The following is a 17,828-nucleotide window of genomic DNA, read 5'->3' as shown; positions in this document are numbered from 1 at the left end:
TCCCCCCGCTCTGGCCGCCGGGGAGAGCGGAGAGCCCCAGCCGGGCTCCCCGCCCTGCTCCCGGCGCTCTGGCCGCCGGGGAGAGCAGAGCCGCGGCGGGCTCGCCGCCCTCCCCCCCGGCGCTCTGGCCGGTGGGGGATTGCTAGGCGCCCTCCCCTGCCGCGCTGGCGCGGGGGCGGGGCAGCAGGTGGCTTTTTTGCCTAGGGCGACAAAAAAGCCTGAGCCGGCCCTGCCTCAGTAACTGCCCTTCCTTTCTTTTCTTCTTTTAATCTAGACATGCTGCATTTGTATAACAAACATGAAAGCTTTTGCACTAATATTAGTAGATATTCATGAATAAATGTAGTTATTGCATTACAGTTTGATGACTGGATAACCTGGTAGCATTCTTGTAATTTTTTTCTTTAGGTCTTTTTTGCTATATTAGTTGGAGCATTTAGTGTTGGACAGACTGCACCAGGTATGGAGGCATTTGCTAATGCAAGGGGAGCCGCCTATGCAATCTTTAATATCATAGACAATGTAAGTATCTTTGTATGACTATCATTTGAAAATAAAGTGAGTCAGTTTTTTTAAGTCATGGCTCTCTTTCTGGGTCTGTGATTAGCAGGCACAAAAAAATGTGAGTCCAATTTGAAGTCATTTAAATGTCTAATTATCTGACATGGTGTAGCAATGAGATGTTTAGATATTTAAATGGCAAAATGTACACTCATGAATAAAATTGTAGGTGCAAATTTATGCCTGCAATTATTTCTACTTACAACACTGCAGAGTCAAAAAGGAGGCCAGATTAAAGCAGAACTGAAAATCAAACCCCAAAAATCCTTGTGAAACTTGCATAATCAAATATTTTTTTATTGAGAGTCTAAACAAGAAAGAAGAGAAAAACAATAATGGCTCTTGTGAGTCTAAGCTTAGTTATTTGTGAGATTATATGTCTTTAGCTATTCATAATTTAAAGGTCGGAGTTAATCCCTGGTTTATTTCCAGTGATTTGACTGTTTAACATCTACCTTAATGTCCAAAATGTGAAACAGCTTATTTGTTTTCTTATAAATAGGTATGTGTGTATGTAAGCAATGACACTATGGGAGGTGTATTTATCAGTCAGTTATTCTGTCTACACTAATCTCTTTTTTCTAAAATTTCCAACTCTTGCTGCACTGGTGGTAGCAATGGTTGGAGCACTAGTGTAAGTGGGGCTTACATGCTTGCTGATGTTTTTACAACCAAAGATTCCAGACCTGCTCGGGATAGGGTTAGAAGTAATGGTGATTAAAAACTTTGCTTCGCAGTCTATACTAGCGCTGCTGCTATTGTTACAGTTAGTGGAGCTGCACCAGTGATGGTGCAATTGTGAGCATTTTCTCAAAAAAGTACAGTAGACAAGGCCTAAGGGCTAGATTAGGCAAGCCTTCAAAACTTGGAACTCCCACTGACTTCATTTAAAAGCCAATGGAAGTTCCATGGACTGAGAGCTTGAGAATTGGGGCTTAAGAAGATAAAAATATTTTGAATAGGGCTGTCAAGCGATTAAAAAAATTAATCTCCATTAATCGCGCTGTTAAACAATAATAGAATACCATTTATTTAAATATTTTTGATGTTTTCTACATTTTCAAATATATTTATTTCAATTATAACACCGAATACAAAGTGTACAGTGCTCACTTTATATTTATTTTTTATTACAAATATTTGCACTGTAAAAAACAAAAGAAATAGTATTTTTCAATTCACCTAATACAAGTACTGTAGTGCAATCTCTTTATCGTGAAAGTGGAACTTACAAATGTAGAATTATGTACAAAAAAACCTTACATTCAAAAATAAAACAATGTAAAACTTTAGAGCCTTCAAGTCCAATCAGTCCCACTTCTTGTTCAGCCAATCGTTCAGACAAACAAATTGGTTTACATTTGTAGAAGATAATGCTACCTGCTTCTTGTTTACAATGTCACCTGAAAGTGAGAACAGGTGTTTGCATGGCACTATTGTAGCTGGCGTCGCAAGATATTTACATGCCAGATGTGCTAAAGATTCATATGTCCCTTCATCTTCAACCACCATTCCAGAGGACATGTGACCATGCTGATGATGGATTCTGCTCGATAACGATCCAAAGCAGTGTGGACCAATGCATATGCATTTTCATCATCTGAGTCAGATGACACCAACAGAAGGTTGATTATCTTTTTTGGTGGTATGGGTTCTGTAGTTTCCGCATCAGAGTTTTGCTCTTTAAAGACTTCTGAAAGTATGCTCCACACCTCGTCCCTCTCAGATTTTGGAAGGAACTTCAGATTCTTGAAGCTTGGGTCGAGTGCTGTAGCTATCTTTAGAAATTTCACATTGGTATCTTCTTTGCATTTTGTCAAATTTGCAGTGAAAGTGTTCTTAAAACGAACAACATGTGCTGGGTTATCATCTGAGACTGCTATAACATGAAATATAAGGCAGAATGTGGGTAAAATAGAGCAGGAGACATACAATTCTCCCCCAAGGAGTTCAGTTACAAATGTAATTAACACATTATTTTTTTAACAAGTGTCATCAGCATGGAAGCCTGTCCTGGACAGGGCTGGCTCCAGCGTTTTTGCCGCCCCAAGCGGCACAAAAAAAAAAAAGCCGCGATCAGCGGCACTTCGGTGGCAGCTCTACCACCGCCGCTTCATTCTTTGGCGGCAATTCAGCAGCAGGTCCTTCCCTCCGAGAGGGACTGAGGGAGCCGCCGCCGAATTGCCGCCGAAGAGCCATATGTGCTGCCCCTTTCCGTTGGCTGCCCCAAGCACCTGTTTGTTGCACTGGTGCCTGAGCCGGCCCTGCCTCTGGAATGATGGCTGAAGCATGAAGAGGCATATGTCTACACTGCCATGTTTTTTCACATATTTGAGTGAGAAAGTTTCAGCACTGTAAAGTGGCGGTGTAGACAAGGCCTTAGCTTCCTAGAGGTGATCCATCCAGGTCAGGGTGAGGCAATGTGATAAAGATTGCTGCCAGCTGTGCTGCAGTTGTCCTGTGGATAAATAGAGGAACTCAATCTCCAATGCGGTCTACTAAATTCAAACAAAAGTTTTTATTCATTCTTTTTTTTCAAAGTTCTCTCCCCCCTATCGCAAATGTAGCTAAGGAGCAGAGTAATGAAGAGACAAAACAGGTAGTACTGGTGACATGGGTTGGAAGCCTCACCTGCCAGTGTAATTGTTGATTTCACCCAAGCCACCAAAAAATTACACTTAATATCGCTAAATAATTATGTTCCATTCTAAGACTTTTAGCAGTTGGCATAATGTAATGAGAATGTCATTAGGAAACATGATCAAATTTACTCTTTTCTTCCTTTTCATTTCTGTTTGGTGTTTTGTTCTACCTAGGAACCTCAAATTGACAGTTTTTCAGAGACTGGCTACAAACCGGACCACATTAGAGGGAATTTGGAATTCCGCAATGTTTATTTCAATTATCCATCTAGGCAAGATGTAAAGGTACTGGAAATTAAGCTCACATACATTCCAAATTAAAGATAAATTGATCATTTAGTGACAGGGAAACATCATTATAAACAAATTTTCAAAAGGTGGAGTTAGCAAAAGCCTCCCTCTTTAGCTTGTACTGCTAACTTGTGTGAAAACCACAAACTGCCTTGTCTTTGCTAGGATTTTACCTCAGGTTAGCTAACTTAAGTTAAGAAATCACTTAGTTTGCCTAGTGAAAACAGACCCAGAGTGGCTTTGCACAAAAGTTAAAGGATCTGTTGCTATTATAAACCCAATCCCATCTTCTAATAAATGTATATCAAGAAAATATATTTATTTTAGCCCAGTAAGAATGATGGTATAATGAACTCCACAAGTATCCATGGTACAAGTCTGTTAAAATGTGTTTAAATACAATATATCTTCATTAGGTAATGGCAGTTTCTGTTAAATTTAATTACTTCCTTCCTATTGCATTACAGTGGAGCTCTCTTATAATTAAGCATTATTAGCTTCTATTTCCCGCCTAAAAAAGTACTAAAATTGTTTTTCAGTGTAACATGAAAATGCCCAAGTGGCAGATCTCCATATGTTCATCTCAGCATAGGTTTTCAGAGCTCTCTTCATTCCCTGACAGTAGTGCTAACAGCTACAAGGACCCTTCTGTGTAGACCATGATTCCATTTCCAGTCAGGAGTAGGGCAGTACTGTAAAACTGGAAGCCCGAGAAGGGATTCTTCTTTTCCTCTTCCACCACAGAGTTTAATGGCATCTTCCCTGTTCTGCCTCTCTGGGTGAGCAGAGGAGGTAGGAAAAATTAAATCCCCATGGAATACAGCACTTCACACCAACTTTAGCTGTGAAATGCTGCATTCAAAAGGGATTAGTACAAGAAAACCTGTTTATAGTGAAGTGAAACTTTACTAAAGTGAAGAAACTCTACTCAAAGGTCATGTCTTCATTAGGGAATCCTACAAAAAAATCATCTCTTCATTGGTGAGTATTTTTCTGTAAAGTCCCCTAGTGTTGGCATGCACGAAAGCTTTATCTACATTTGGGACATTTTCAAAGATTTGGCACCATTGCGAATATTTGTTCAGATCCACAGGTGACAGCAAAGTTGGGAGCCCAACTGTATAAGAGCTGCTGGCATTTTAAGCACTGTATTATCTAGAAATGTTCAGAACAGGTCTAATCAACATTGTACATAAGATGCTAGCATCCCATCTACATAATGGCTCCCAACTTTGCTATCACTAGTAGAGCAATATTAGTAATGATAAGAAATTATTGCAAAGTTTCCCTATCATTGGTCAAGACTTTGGCCACATCTACACTACCAACTTTCATGGTCATAATTCACTATCAGTGGTACATTATGGCTATCAATTTTGCCAGTATAGACAAGTGTAAAAATTCCAATATGAATGAGTACAACTGTAGGGAATTCAAGGCAAGAAAAGAGGCTTTTGCATCACAACAAAATAAACATGTTTTGATATGTCTGCATTCACCATATATGGGTTCTACTGCAATTAGTTCACCCACCAGGTTGCATGATAAATGCTCATAAAAAGGGTGTGGCTAATAAATGAGGATGCTACTACATAAAGACAGAATGTAGTACGTATATGTGGCAATGGTTCAGTAGAAAACACAGAGTGAGCCCTGTTGTAAATAGCAACTGTATTGTGCAATGTACTCATACTGAACCAAGTTCTGCTGAAAATTTGGAAAAATTCCACTGAAGTCACTGGACTTTCTCCAGATTTATATGGTGTAAGGAAGAGCAGAAATTGACCCATTATGTTTTTGTTAATTTTTTTCATTATTATTTTCTTATGTAGGTATTGAAAGGCTTGAATCTGAAGGTTAATTGTGGCCAGACAGTAGCCTTGGTTGGTAGCAGTGGCTGCGGGAAAAGTACAACTGTTCAACTGATCCAGAGATTTTATGATCCAGAGAAGGGCGTGGTAAGACATCTGAACTGAACTGGATGCTTTATACATCAAATTACTGTAATGTTTAGCAGTGGCCTCACTGCTGATGTTTAGATGGCAAAATACAAATGTCTTCCTAAATAATATAGGTAATCTTGGTTTGTATCCTTGATTGGAACACTTACATCCATGTTTTAATTTTCTTTACATTTAGATTACTATTGATGGGCAGGATATTAAGACCCTAAATTTAAGATATCTGAGGGAGATTATTGGTGTGGTGAATCAGGAGCCTGTGCTATTCGCTACTACTATTGCAGAAAACATCCGCTATGGCCGTGAAGATGTCACTATGGAAGAGATTGAAAAAGCTGTCAAGGAAGCCAATGCCTATGACTTTATCATGAAACTGCCTGATGTAAGCAAGTCAACTCTGTTGTCAAATTCTTCTCTATTAAACATTGTAATACCAAATAGCTCCTTAAGAGAAGTTTCCATAACTCAGAAGTTAGAGTGAGCTAACTCCATAATTGCCAATTCCAACCTTCCCGGGCTTTTTCACATCTTGCTTGAAAGACGATAGAATCAACGTAATTTTAAATCTGCAAGTCATGGTTTGATGAGTACTTTGCAGAGACGGTTTAGACCAGCAGTTCTCAGACTGTGGGTCAGGACCCAAAGTGGGTTGCAACCCTGTTTTAATGGGGTTACCAGGGTTGGCTTAGACTTGCTGGGATCCAGGGTCAAAACGTGAGCCCCACTGCGCAGGGCTGAAGCCGAAGCCAGAGAGCTTCAGCCCTGGGTGGCAGGGCTCAGCTAACAGGCCCCTTGTCTGGGGCTGAATCCCTTGGGCTTCGGTTTTGACACACACACACACTGTGCCTGGGGCAGCGGGACTCGGGCAGGCTCAGGCTTCAGTCCCCACTCCTGGGGTCACGTAGTAATTTTTGTTCTCAGAAGGGGGTCGCGGTGGAATGAAGTTTGAGAACCCCTGCTTTCGACTGAAAAATATCAGAATCCTGCAAACACAAAAAATAGGAAGATAAAATCATAATACCTGCTTATGATACAGTCTCCTTGGCTGTGCTTTGGTAAAAGGAAAATATATTGTGGGCATTGCAGATTGAGCACATCTGTCTTTACACTGACTTTCATTGGTATTACACGTTAAAATAAAGATGTCATTGAGAGATCTGAAAACCTATCTTAATACCTTTGCAGAAGTTTGAAACCATGGTTGGAGAAAGAGGGGCACAACTGAGTGGAGGTCAGAAACAGAGAATAGCTATTGCACGAGCCCTGGTTCGCAATCCCAAGATTCTTCTGCTCGATGAGGCAACTTCAGCTTTGGACACTGAAAGTGAATCAGTTGTGCAAAGAGCACTGGATAAGGTCTGTATAACTTTAAAACAAAAACTATGAACTTAGGTATAATCTTTAAACTTTTCAAATTTTGTGTGAGCTAAACTTTCTGAGATAAATTTTAATTTATATATAATTTATATTTATTTGCCGTTGATTTGAGGGTAAATTGAAATGCTTTTAAAATAAATACATTTAAAAACACAATTTGAAATTCCAACTCACCAGCAATATATTTAGCTAAATGGCTTCACTAAGGGTTACATTTACTTAATCTTTTGACATTTTTGAAAATTTTACCCTAATTGTTTAAGGCAGTTGGCTACACGGATCTTTGCCTATCTTGTATTCTTTGTTGTCTGTATTGTGCATGTGCTCATGTTTACAATATAGTTCATCTTATTACTCAACCAGTAGCAACCACATCCTTGAGACTTCTTTCCCCATCTTTTCTCGGTCTCATTATGTGAGTATGCATATTACCTTATGGGTAAGCATGACTGTATGTACAGTACATACTTCAGAAATGAGGTTCCATCAGCCTCTACTTGGTCTTTCTGGTGTGTCTGACAAAGGGACTGGGGTAGGCTGGGAAACATCTGTCTAGCTGATGATTTGGACCGGATATATGTACACCCAGCCCTTTAGCAGTTGCACCATGTGCTTCTTGGCAATATTATGCAATCCAGGATTCTATCACATGCCTTTTCTGGCACATATATCAGTATGACTCCTGGTCTATCCAGACATTTGCATCTCCTCTTTGAGACACTGAAGATTTTTCAGAGAAGGATCTGCTGTTGTGTGAGGCATGGGGGAGAGAGTGTTATAATTTACCTCTGAAAGATTTGCCATGAGCCAGGTGTTCAGGGAGTAAATGCCATCAGCTACAATAGAAATTGAATCCCCATCAGTCCCCTACTTGATTAAGTTGGATTTAGGGGTGTTTGACAGGATAAGAATTATGTGATTCCCCTAAATTGCTAGCGCAATAATCATGCTCTTGATATTCATCATGTGCCTCTATGAGTCAGGATACCTCCCAGTGCTGCTCCTGGAGCAACATAGCTCTACTCCACCCCACCAATGCAGGGCTGTGCCTTAGAGGCAAAATTGAGCCCTTTTGAAATTTATAATTTTATCCAAATTCCCCAATATTCACAAAGTGACTGCTCCCTGAAGCCTTTTCCCACTGTGCACTGTCAGGAACCTCTCTTCCAGCTCGTAACTCCTCCTAGAAGTGATTGGGTTGATGGAAGCATGTTGTTTGGAGAGCATTCGTTTGTCCAAACTGTGAATCTGGATCCCCACAAATCTTAACACAGGGCCTTCCGTCAGTATATCTGATTGTACATTTTTTGATGATATTTCATACAGGCTGCTCTGGGGCCAGAAGCCTGGGCTTCCAGGGTCCTTGGCTCCTGTCTGGGCAATCCTGCCATGGGAGGGCTTCCATGCTCCCTGCCATGGAGTTGGGAGCTTGGCAGTCCAAAAAGCTGGAGTCTGGAAATCTTTTGGGCTCTCAGACTTCTACTCTCACTGTCATGGAACTGGGAGCCTACAGGTCCTAGAACTCTGGGGCAGCCCTGCCATGCAGACTGCCTGGGGACCGCTGAGGTTTCCACACCCCTCAGCTAGCATATTGCCCAACTCCAGACTCAGGTCTAGAGAAGGGGGACTCCTCCTTCCGGTCCCCCTCAAAGATCTGCTCAGTTTATAGTTTCTGCTTTTGCAGAGAGAACATTCTGGCTCTTTTATACTTATACTTAATTTTCTTCTGTTAGGGTTTGCTTCTAACTTACATGAGTCTTCTTAGATAGCTTGAAATTGTCAAGTTATCAGTGTCATATTATTTTTTCATAAGATACTAAATCCTCCAATCCTTAATTTGTGGTTGGGAGTGGATTTCAACATCAGAGCAACAGTATTCTCTTCACATACAGCTAAAACAAGATATTCCTAGATTGGGAGTAACAGATTGTTTCAATCCTTAAAATTATGTAACAATATTAAGTTTTCAGATCTAGTTGCTGTTCTTCCCAGAACAGACCACATGTTACTATTGGCATCTTCAGTGTCTCTTCAGAAAGGAACTTAATAAACAGTCAAACTGGAAGTATATTGGTGTTCAGTGAAGAATTTAAACTGAATAGCTTGGAGCCTCTAGCTGGACTATAAGATGCTTGTATCAGTTTATTCCAGAATTTAGTGTTAAAATTGACATTTAAAACCTTCTCTCATCTGATTTTTAAACTAGCTAACTCAGGCATTTGACAGATAATTTGTGAGAATAAGACAACTCCAAAATCAGCTGGGTAACGGAAGTAACTTTATAGAGAAAATTTTAGAAAATTACAGGTGTAGCTTTTACTTAGCTTGAGTAAGGGTTGCAAAATCAGGGCTTTAGAATTCATTTAGTTAATGTTTGTAAAGTGCTTTGAAGTAGAACTGTAGGAAAATGCAGGTTTTCCTTTCCCTGGAAACCTCAACATTTCAAAATTACTTTCTGTTTTGAATTGGAACAAAAAGTTGAAACATAAAAATTCCAAAACATGTTTTGAATTGGCAATGTTGATACAGAAAGTTTAGATATTTTTGATCAAAAAAGAATATTTTGAAATATTGAAACAAAATTGTTTCTTATCTACATTTGAAATAAAATAATAAATTTTGAAATGCTTAAATTGCTTTTTGTATCAGTTCACCTATTCAGAAAATTGAAATTTGACAAAGCCATAATTTACAATGGGAAAATTTCAGTCAAAATATTTCAACTGGCTCTACACTGAAGATGAAAAATCTATATGTACATGTAGTCATTAAATCTACTTTTGTGCCATTTCTAGGCTAGAGAAGGCCGCACCACCATTGTAATAGCTCATCGTTTGTCTACAGTCCGAAATGCAGATCTTATAGCTGCATTTGAAGATGGAGTCATCACAGAACAAGGGACCCATCATGAACTGATGAAAACAAACGGAATTTACTGCAAACTTGTTAACATGCAGGTAATTTTCCTGTAACCTGTCTTCTAAGTATCATCATGTTCTGTGTTGCTGATTTTATATTTGATTTTATCAATCAGAGCCCCAACCTCACAACATTTTGTCAACAATGAAACTGTAGAGGAAAGAGTAGGAAGTGTTGCTTGAGACAGAAGAGCATTAAATTGCAGAACTGGGAGAGCTCAAAAAAAATATGCACAGGATCAGTGCAAATAACTGGAAATGAGTAAGGGAATTTTGAGGCCAAAAGTCCTAAGAATATTGGATTAGAGATAACAAAAATTAAATGAGGAAAAGTAAAGACAAATTATATCCAGTTCTAGCTCTGAAAAATACTCTGAATCCTTAGTCATCTATTGAACTTACCCATGCCTCTGGTGAATCTGGTTCCAGAAATTTCTTTTAAATCTGGTCCATCTTCATCATCTTCTTTATCTCTTAAGTCCAGAATTTTCACAGAGTTCTGCACTAGTTTGGAGATTTTGCTTCCCCTCTTCAGTATTTGGAAGTATGCTCACTGAGAACTCACTTCTGCCAACTTTACTCTCAATGAGCCTGATTCTCATTTACTTTAAGGCTCTTCTACACCACTCTGACAATGGAAATGGTCTTAACATGGGTGTAACTGGTTCACACCCATTTTAAAGTCTCCTTTATATTACAGGCTTTGTCTACACTACCTCGCTTTTAGCGACACCGCTACAGCCGTGCTGCTAAAAGGTGCTCAATGTAGCTGCTGTTTGTCAGCAGGAGAAAGTTTTCCTGCCAACAAAGCGCTGTTCACACTGATGCTTTTCGTCAGTAAAACTTTTGTCATTCAGCGTGTGTTTTTTTAAACACACCTGAATGACAAAAGTTTTCCAACAAAGTTCCAATGTAGACAAAGCCTAAGAGAACAATGTAATGGAACTCAATGCAAACAAGAAACAAGCTCAATAAACAGCACTTTATTCAACAAATTGTCTTATTTTATTCTTGAGGGGTTAGATTCTACTCAGCATGAGTAAGAATGGCAGAACCAGGCTATGAACCCAGAGAGGATCTTCAGAAATACAGTTAATCTGTTTTATAACCACTAGAGTACCATATATCATTCAGACCTGATCATTATTCCATTTAGTTAATAGTGGTTTTGGCTACTCTTGAGTTTAATCATTTGGAAGTTCAAGATATTATATTAATAAATTATTTTCTTAGCATGCTATTGTACCCCATTTCAGACAATAGGAACTGAAGTTCAGTCAGAAGAAGAAGCTGAAAACACCACCAAAGTGGCACTGAAAGAATCAATAGGAAATGGCTTGAGAAGGAGATCGACTCGAAAAAGCATCAAAAAGTCAGAAATACAGGATGATAGCCTTGATGTGAAAACTGTTCAACCTGTATGTGTCTTTGCTGGAAATATTTTTTTTTATTATGCTGCATCTAGTATCCTTTGTTTCCTTAGTGGGACAGTAATACTCAGATAAAAGTGATTGTCCCACCTAATGCATAAGAAAATGCCAAGTTTGAAGAGAGCTCACTCAGTCTGAGATAGGAGAAGAGGGAGGCTCTTGCTTAAGGGAAAATAACAATAAATGTTAATATAATGTGCAAACATGGCATACAAAGAGTGGATCAAAATCTGATAATATGATAAAAACAAATAAGGATGCTTGTTAACGAGTTAGTCTACAGAAGTACTGAGAGATCTGAGTGGATGTGGGGGGCAAAATATTTGGAACAAGTATGTAAATTCTGAATCACATTTTGATCTGGTCATATTCATAACCTCTTTGGCTTTGCTAAACATGAACATTCATACAACAAACTGAGGCTTTGGTTTGTTTAAAAGTTTATGGAAAAAATTTAGGTCCCTAGCTCATGAAAAGAAATTGGCTAAATTATGAAACAGAATTACATGAAGCAGTCTATATAGGTTATATCAAATAGTCATGGAGCAGAAACAAAACCATGTAATCATTCACACAGTTCACCTAATAAATTCTGAATATCATATAATTGAATTCATATTTGCTACAAACACTTTGCGATCTGTAGGCTGACTTGTTTGCATAACAAACATTAGTAAAAATGATGATCTAATTGTGGATAATAAAAACAAATTGTTCATAATAAATAATCCAGTCAGATCCACCTAATACCATCAAATGCACTGGCAAAAACAAATAAAGTGGTCCTAACCCTGCACCTTTTATCTGTGCAACCTCGCTGAAGACAATAGGAATTTTGTGTGTAAGCCCTGCAGGATAAGTTTCAAAATGTGATTGTCAGAATTAATATACACTTGTTCTAATAACACATTTATCTTTTTCTGTCTCTTATTTCAGGTATTAATATTGTGTACTGAGTAACAGACAGAATTACTGCATATAATTCATGTGTTGTGCTATTAAAAAGCAAATAGTTTTGGGTACCCAGGAATAGAAGCTGGGAGTATGTAATTGGCTATTCACATGCCTTCTTCCTCACACCCCTGATGTGTTACATAATTATTCTAATGAGATTCATATATTCTAGGATGAAAATGTGCCTCCAGTTTCATTTCTGAAAGTTATGAAGATGAACAAAACAGAATGGCCTTACTTTGTAGTTGGAACTTTTTCTGCAATTATCAATGGAGCTTTACAACCTGCATTTGCAATAATATTTTCAGAAATTATAGGGGTACGTTCATACAAAATATACAATAAACTATCACCCACTTTTAACTTGGACTTTGAGTCCCACCTACACTTAAGTTTCCATCTATCTTAAATAATTAAAAAAAAAAAACCAAGAGAAAAATGCAGAAAATACATGCCACATAAGCAGAACTATATTTAAAAACTAGGTTCATAGTTTTCAATAAGGTACCTGTGGGGCTTGAAAGGATACTGCTAAGGTATTGTTCAGAATTTAACTCATTTTGTTAATTCGCTGTTGAGTTTAATAAATGCCTGGAAACTTAACATAGAAATCTATTTTATAAAAAGTTGTGTCTAAGCCACAACTGCATGTCTGGTGAAAGTCATCACTGTGCAAAGTGCCAAAACAAGGTTTATGGACCATTTAAGCCCTGTTTCTTTCTTTCTTGGTCATTATTAACATAGAAGAACTGAAAAAAAAAAACATTCAAATGACAGACGTTTATCCTTATGAACATTATCTTAATAAATTCACATGTCCACACAAGTTTAATAAATTGTATTCATTACAGTTTCCACATTTCTCCCCTACCAGTTTCACCTTTAAGCTATAAAGAATCAAGGGGGTCTCAGACAGTGACAAAAAGAATATTATGTTAATGAATTAAGTGGTGCCCGGACCTTGTGCAGCTGTCACTTTCACCCATTGTTTGTTAAGGGAGGGTTGCTGATTCTGAGTGGTTATTTTGGAAAGTAGAGGTGAATAATTAGTTTGGAAGAAATCTAAAGAATTAGATGAAATTTGCAAACATCTAAGAAAAAAATCTTGGTCCAACATCAAATTTACTTGTTATCCCTTTAATCACGTTTAATACATATATTTAGATTGTACATGGGTATGCAGGGGCGTTGGAACAATATTTATAGTGGGGGGTGCTGAAAGCAGAAACCCTATATTTCGTTGTTATTACTACTTCAAGTCAGAGGGTGCTGTCACACCCCCAGTACTCCTAGTTCAAGCCCTCTGTGGGTATGTGTAAATACAGCAATGTAATATAGGAATATTTGTACGTAATTTAATTAAATAAAATGAACTTTGAATTCTCTTTAATAGGTTTTTGCAGAACCAGACAAGACAGTTGTAAGAAACAAGTCCAACTTGTATTCACTGCTATTTTTAGCACTTGGGATCATTTCTTTGGTTACTTTTTTCCTTCAGGTAGGTTTTATTATTTTGCCCTTAATATAATTGTTCACATTATTTTAAAAACTAGATCTAAGGATATTAAGCATTCAATGTATTTGAATCACATAATAAGGGAGAAAAATAATTGATAGTACACTTTTAGTACCAAGTGGACTTAAAGAGCATATGGAGAAGGTTATATTGTGCACTTAATTTAAGACTATATAGAAATAAATTCCTCAGATATTAATCTAACAAAATTACATTACAATACTTTTTTTTCCACCACAGGATGCTTCCCTCATTGTAATGAGTTTAAACTCTTTTGGCCACATTTTCAAAAATAGTCTCTAAACTTCCACATGCAAAATTGTGCACACACCCATTTTCCCACATGCAGAATCACATATTTTTGTCTGGAAACTGTCATGTTCATGTACAAGTCAGACAACTGTGTGTGTGTGTGTGTGTGTGTACCTGATTTGCACAAATATCTTTATTCAGGTGCAACATAGACTTCCATCACTGCTACCAGCTTTGTCAAATCACTTGTCCACTTCCACACATCCACCATTGCGCCTTCTTCCAGGCTGCACCTTACACATGCAGTGCCTTTTCTAAAAGGATCTGCACGGCCTCTACTCCCTTTTTTTCAAATCCAATCTCAAGTCTCACTCTTCTGTGACACCTGCAAGAAAGGAGAGGTTGGGGGTGGCCTTTGTAAGAGGGTGCAGCTGGGCCCCACTGGCTTAACAACATAAGAACATAAGAACAGCCGTACTGGGGCACACCAAAGGTCCATCTAGCCCAGTATCCTGTCTACCAACAGTGGCCAACGCCAGGTGCCCCAGAGGGAGTGAACAGAACAGGTAATCACCAAGTGATCTCTCTCCTGCCATCCATCTCCACCTTCTGACAAACAGAGTCTAGGGACACCATTCCTTACCCATCCTGGCTAATAGACATTAATGGACTTAACCTCCATGAATTTATCCATTTCTCTTTTAAACACTGTTATAGTCCTAGCCTTCACAACCTCCTCAGGTAAGGAGTTCCACAAGTTGACTGTGCACTGTGTGAAGAAGAACTTCCTTTTATTTGTTTTAAACCTGCTGCCTATTAGTTTCATTTGGTGACCCCTAGTTCTTGTATTATGGGAATAAGTAAATAACTTTTCCTTATCTACTTTCTTCACATCACTCATAATTTTACATACCTCTATCACAGGGGTCGGCAACGTTTCAGAAGTGGTGTGCCGAGTCTTCATTTATTCACTCTAATTTAAGGTTTCGCGTGCCGGTAATACATTTTAACGTTTTTAGAAGGTCTCTTTCTATAAGTCTTTAATATATAACTAAACTATTGTTGTATGTAAAGTAAATAAGGTTTTTAAAATGTTTAAGAAGCTTCATTTAAAATTAAATTAAAATGCAGAGCCCCCCGGACCAGTGTCCAGGACCCAGGCAGAGTGAGTGCCACTGAAAATCAGCTCGTGTGCCGCCTTCGGCACGTGTGTCATAGGTTGCCTACCCCTGCTCTATCATATCCCCGCTTAGACTCCTCTTTTCAAGATGAAAAGTCCTAGCCTCTTTAATCTCTCCTCATATGGGATCCTCTCCAAACCCCTAATCATTTTAGTTGCCCTTCTCTGAACCTTTTCTAGTGCCAGTATATCTTTTTTGAGATGAGGAGACCACATCTGTACGCAGTATTCAAGATGTGGGCGTACCATCGATTTATATAAGGGCAATAATATATTCTCAGTCTTATTCTCTATCCCCTTTTTAATGATTCCTAACATCCTGTTTGCTTTTTTGACCACCTCTGCACACTGCGTGGACATCTTCAGAGAATTATCCACGATGACTCCAAGATCTTTTTCCTGATTTGTTGTAGCTAAATTAGCCCTCATCATATTGTATGTATAGTTGGGGTTATTTTTTCCAATGTGCATTACTTTACATTTATCCACATTAAATTTCATTTGCCATTTTGTTGCCCAATCACTTAGTTTTGTGAGATCTTTTTGAAGTTCTTCACAGTCTGCTTTGGTCTTAACTATCTTGAGCAGTTTAGTATCATCTGCAAACTTTGCCACCTCACTTTTTACCCCTTTCTCCGGATCATTTATGAATAAGTTGAATAGGATTGGTCCTAGGACTGACCCTTGGGGAACTCCACTAATTTACCCCTCTCCATTCTGAGAATTTACCATTAATTCCTACCCTTTGTTCCCTGTCTTTTAACCAGTTCTCAATCCATGAAAGGACCTTCCCTTTATCCCATGACAACTTAATTTACGTAAGAGCCTTTGGTGAGGGACCTTGTCAAAGGCTTTCTGGAAATCTAAGTACACTATGTCCACTGGATCCCCCTTGTCCACGTGTTTGCTGACTCCTTCAAAGAACTCTAATAGATTAGGAAAACACGATTTCCCTTTAGAGAAACCATGTTGACTTTTACCCAACAATTTATGTTTTTCTATGTGTCTGACAATGTTATTCTTTACTATTGTTTCGACTAATTTGCCCGGTACCGACGTTAGACTTACCGGTCTGTAATTGCTGGGATCACCTCTAGAGCCCTTTTTAAATATTGGCGTTACATTAGCTATCTTCCAGTCATTGGGTACAGAAGCCGATTTAAAGGACAGGTTACAAACCCTAGTTAATAGTTCCGCAATTTCACATTTGAGTTCTTTCAGAACTCTTGGGTGAATGCCATCTGGTCCCGGTGACTTGTTAATGTTAAGTTTATCAATTAATTCCAAAACCTGCTCTTGTGACATTTCAATCTGACAGTTCCTCAGATTTGTCACCTACAAAAGCCGGCTCAGGTTTGGGAATCTCCCTAACATCCTCAGCCATGAAGACTGAAGCAAAGAATTCGTTTAGTTTCTCCGTGATGACTTTATCTTCTTTAAGCGCTCCTTTTCTATCTCTATCATCGAGGGGCCCCACTGGTTGTCTAGCAGACTTCCTGCTTCTGATGTACTTAAAAAACATTTTGTTATTACTTTTTGAGTTTTTGGCTAGCTGTTCTTCAAACTCCTCTTTGGCTTTTCTTATTACATTTTTACACTTAATTTGGCAGTGTTTATGCTCCTTTCTATTTACCTCGCTAGGATTTGACTTCCACTTTTTAAAGGAAGTCTTTTTATCTCTTACTGCTTCTTTTACATGGCTCTTTTTTAGTTTTTTTACCGTGTTTCTTAATTTGGGGTATACATTTAAGTTGGGCCTCTATTATGGTGTCTTTAAAAAGCGCCCATGCAGCTTGCAGGGATTTCACTTTAGTCACTGTACCTTTTAATTTCTGTTTAACTAACCCTCTCATTTTTGCATAGTTCCCCTTTTTGAAATTAAATGCCACAGTGTTGGGCTGTTGAGATGTTCTTCCCACGACAGGGATGTTAAATGTTATTATATTATGGTCAGTATTTCCAACTGGTCCTGTTATTATTACCCTTGGACCAGCTCCTGCGCTCCCCTCAGGACTAAATCTAGAGTTGCCTCTCCCCTTGTGGGTTCCCGTACCAGCTGCTCCAAGAAGCAGTCATTTAAAGTATCGAGAAATTTTGTCTCTGCATTTTGTCCTGAGGTGACATGTTCCCAGTCAATATGGGGATAATTGAAATCCCCCTACATTTTCAAAACATGATGCTAAAGTTTCACCTACAAAGTATCTGCACACATCTTAACACGTGTATGTTTATAAAACATGTATTTGCATGCACAAGCAGGTATCTGTTGGTACAATTGCCCATTTTGTTTATAAAAATGTCTCTTTCTATATGGATGCAGCATAGAGCCCGAGTCTTGAAAATTTAACTATATGTGTGTGTATATATAATAGGTTTGACCTGCAATAGAAGTTATTATTTTTATAAATTTGGGGATGATGTTATAAATTAAACATATGAAGGGTAGAAGTGTATTGTGATATGGCACTCCCAAACTAGTGAGAAGAAATTAATACAAAGATGTATCCATTTCATAAGATGTTTATACAGTATGCATGCTAAGATGTACATTTAAATGTGTCCAGTTACTTTTTTTTTTAAAGTCACATAATTGTGGTAATTTTTTGACTTCATTACTGTATAATTTCCAACAATTAAAACTAGAAAAATAAATTTGTTCACTATAAAAGTGCCATAGTAATTTTGCTTTATATCCAGGGCCGGCTCCAGGCACCAGCTTAACAAGCAGGTGCTTGGGGCGGCCAAG

The 17,828-nt window shown here is 38.3% G+C and overlaps 1 protein-coding gene across 1 annotated transcript in view; it reads left to right on the top strand.

Annotated features, from left to right (window-relative positions):
- Positions 1-17,828, top strand: part of ABCB1 (ATP binding cassette subfamily B member 1) — a gene marked incomplete in the record, with an annotated part of 88,374 nt that overhangs the window by 41,627 nt on the left and 28,919 nt on the right. Inside the window, 9 exon segments of the mRNA XM_034760378.1 lie at positions 409-522; positions 3,378-3,488; positions 5,327-5,452; positions 5,634-5,837; positions 6,641-6,811; positions 9,628-9,789; positions 11,007-11,168; positions 12,307-12,453; positions 13,528-13,632. Of these exon segments, the coding sequence (XP_034616269.1) occupies positions 409-522; positions 3,378-3,488; positions 5,327-5,452; positions 5,634-5,837; positions 6,641-6,811; positions 9,628-9,789; positions 11,007-11,168; positions 12,307-12,453; positions 13,528-13,632 (1,302 nt within the window).

The sequence above is a fragment of the Trachemys scripta genome, chromosome 2 (assembly GCF_013100865.1).
Source record: "Trachemys scripta elegans isolate TJP31775 chromosome 2, CAS_Tse_1.0, whole genome shotgun sequence".
NCBI lineage: Eukaryota > Metazoa > Chordata > Testudines > Emydidae > Trachemys > Trachemys scripta.
The sequence above is the reverse complement of the archived record's forward strand: the minus strand, read 5'-3'. Positions and strand labels throughout refer to the sequence as shown.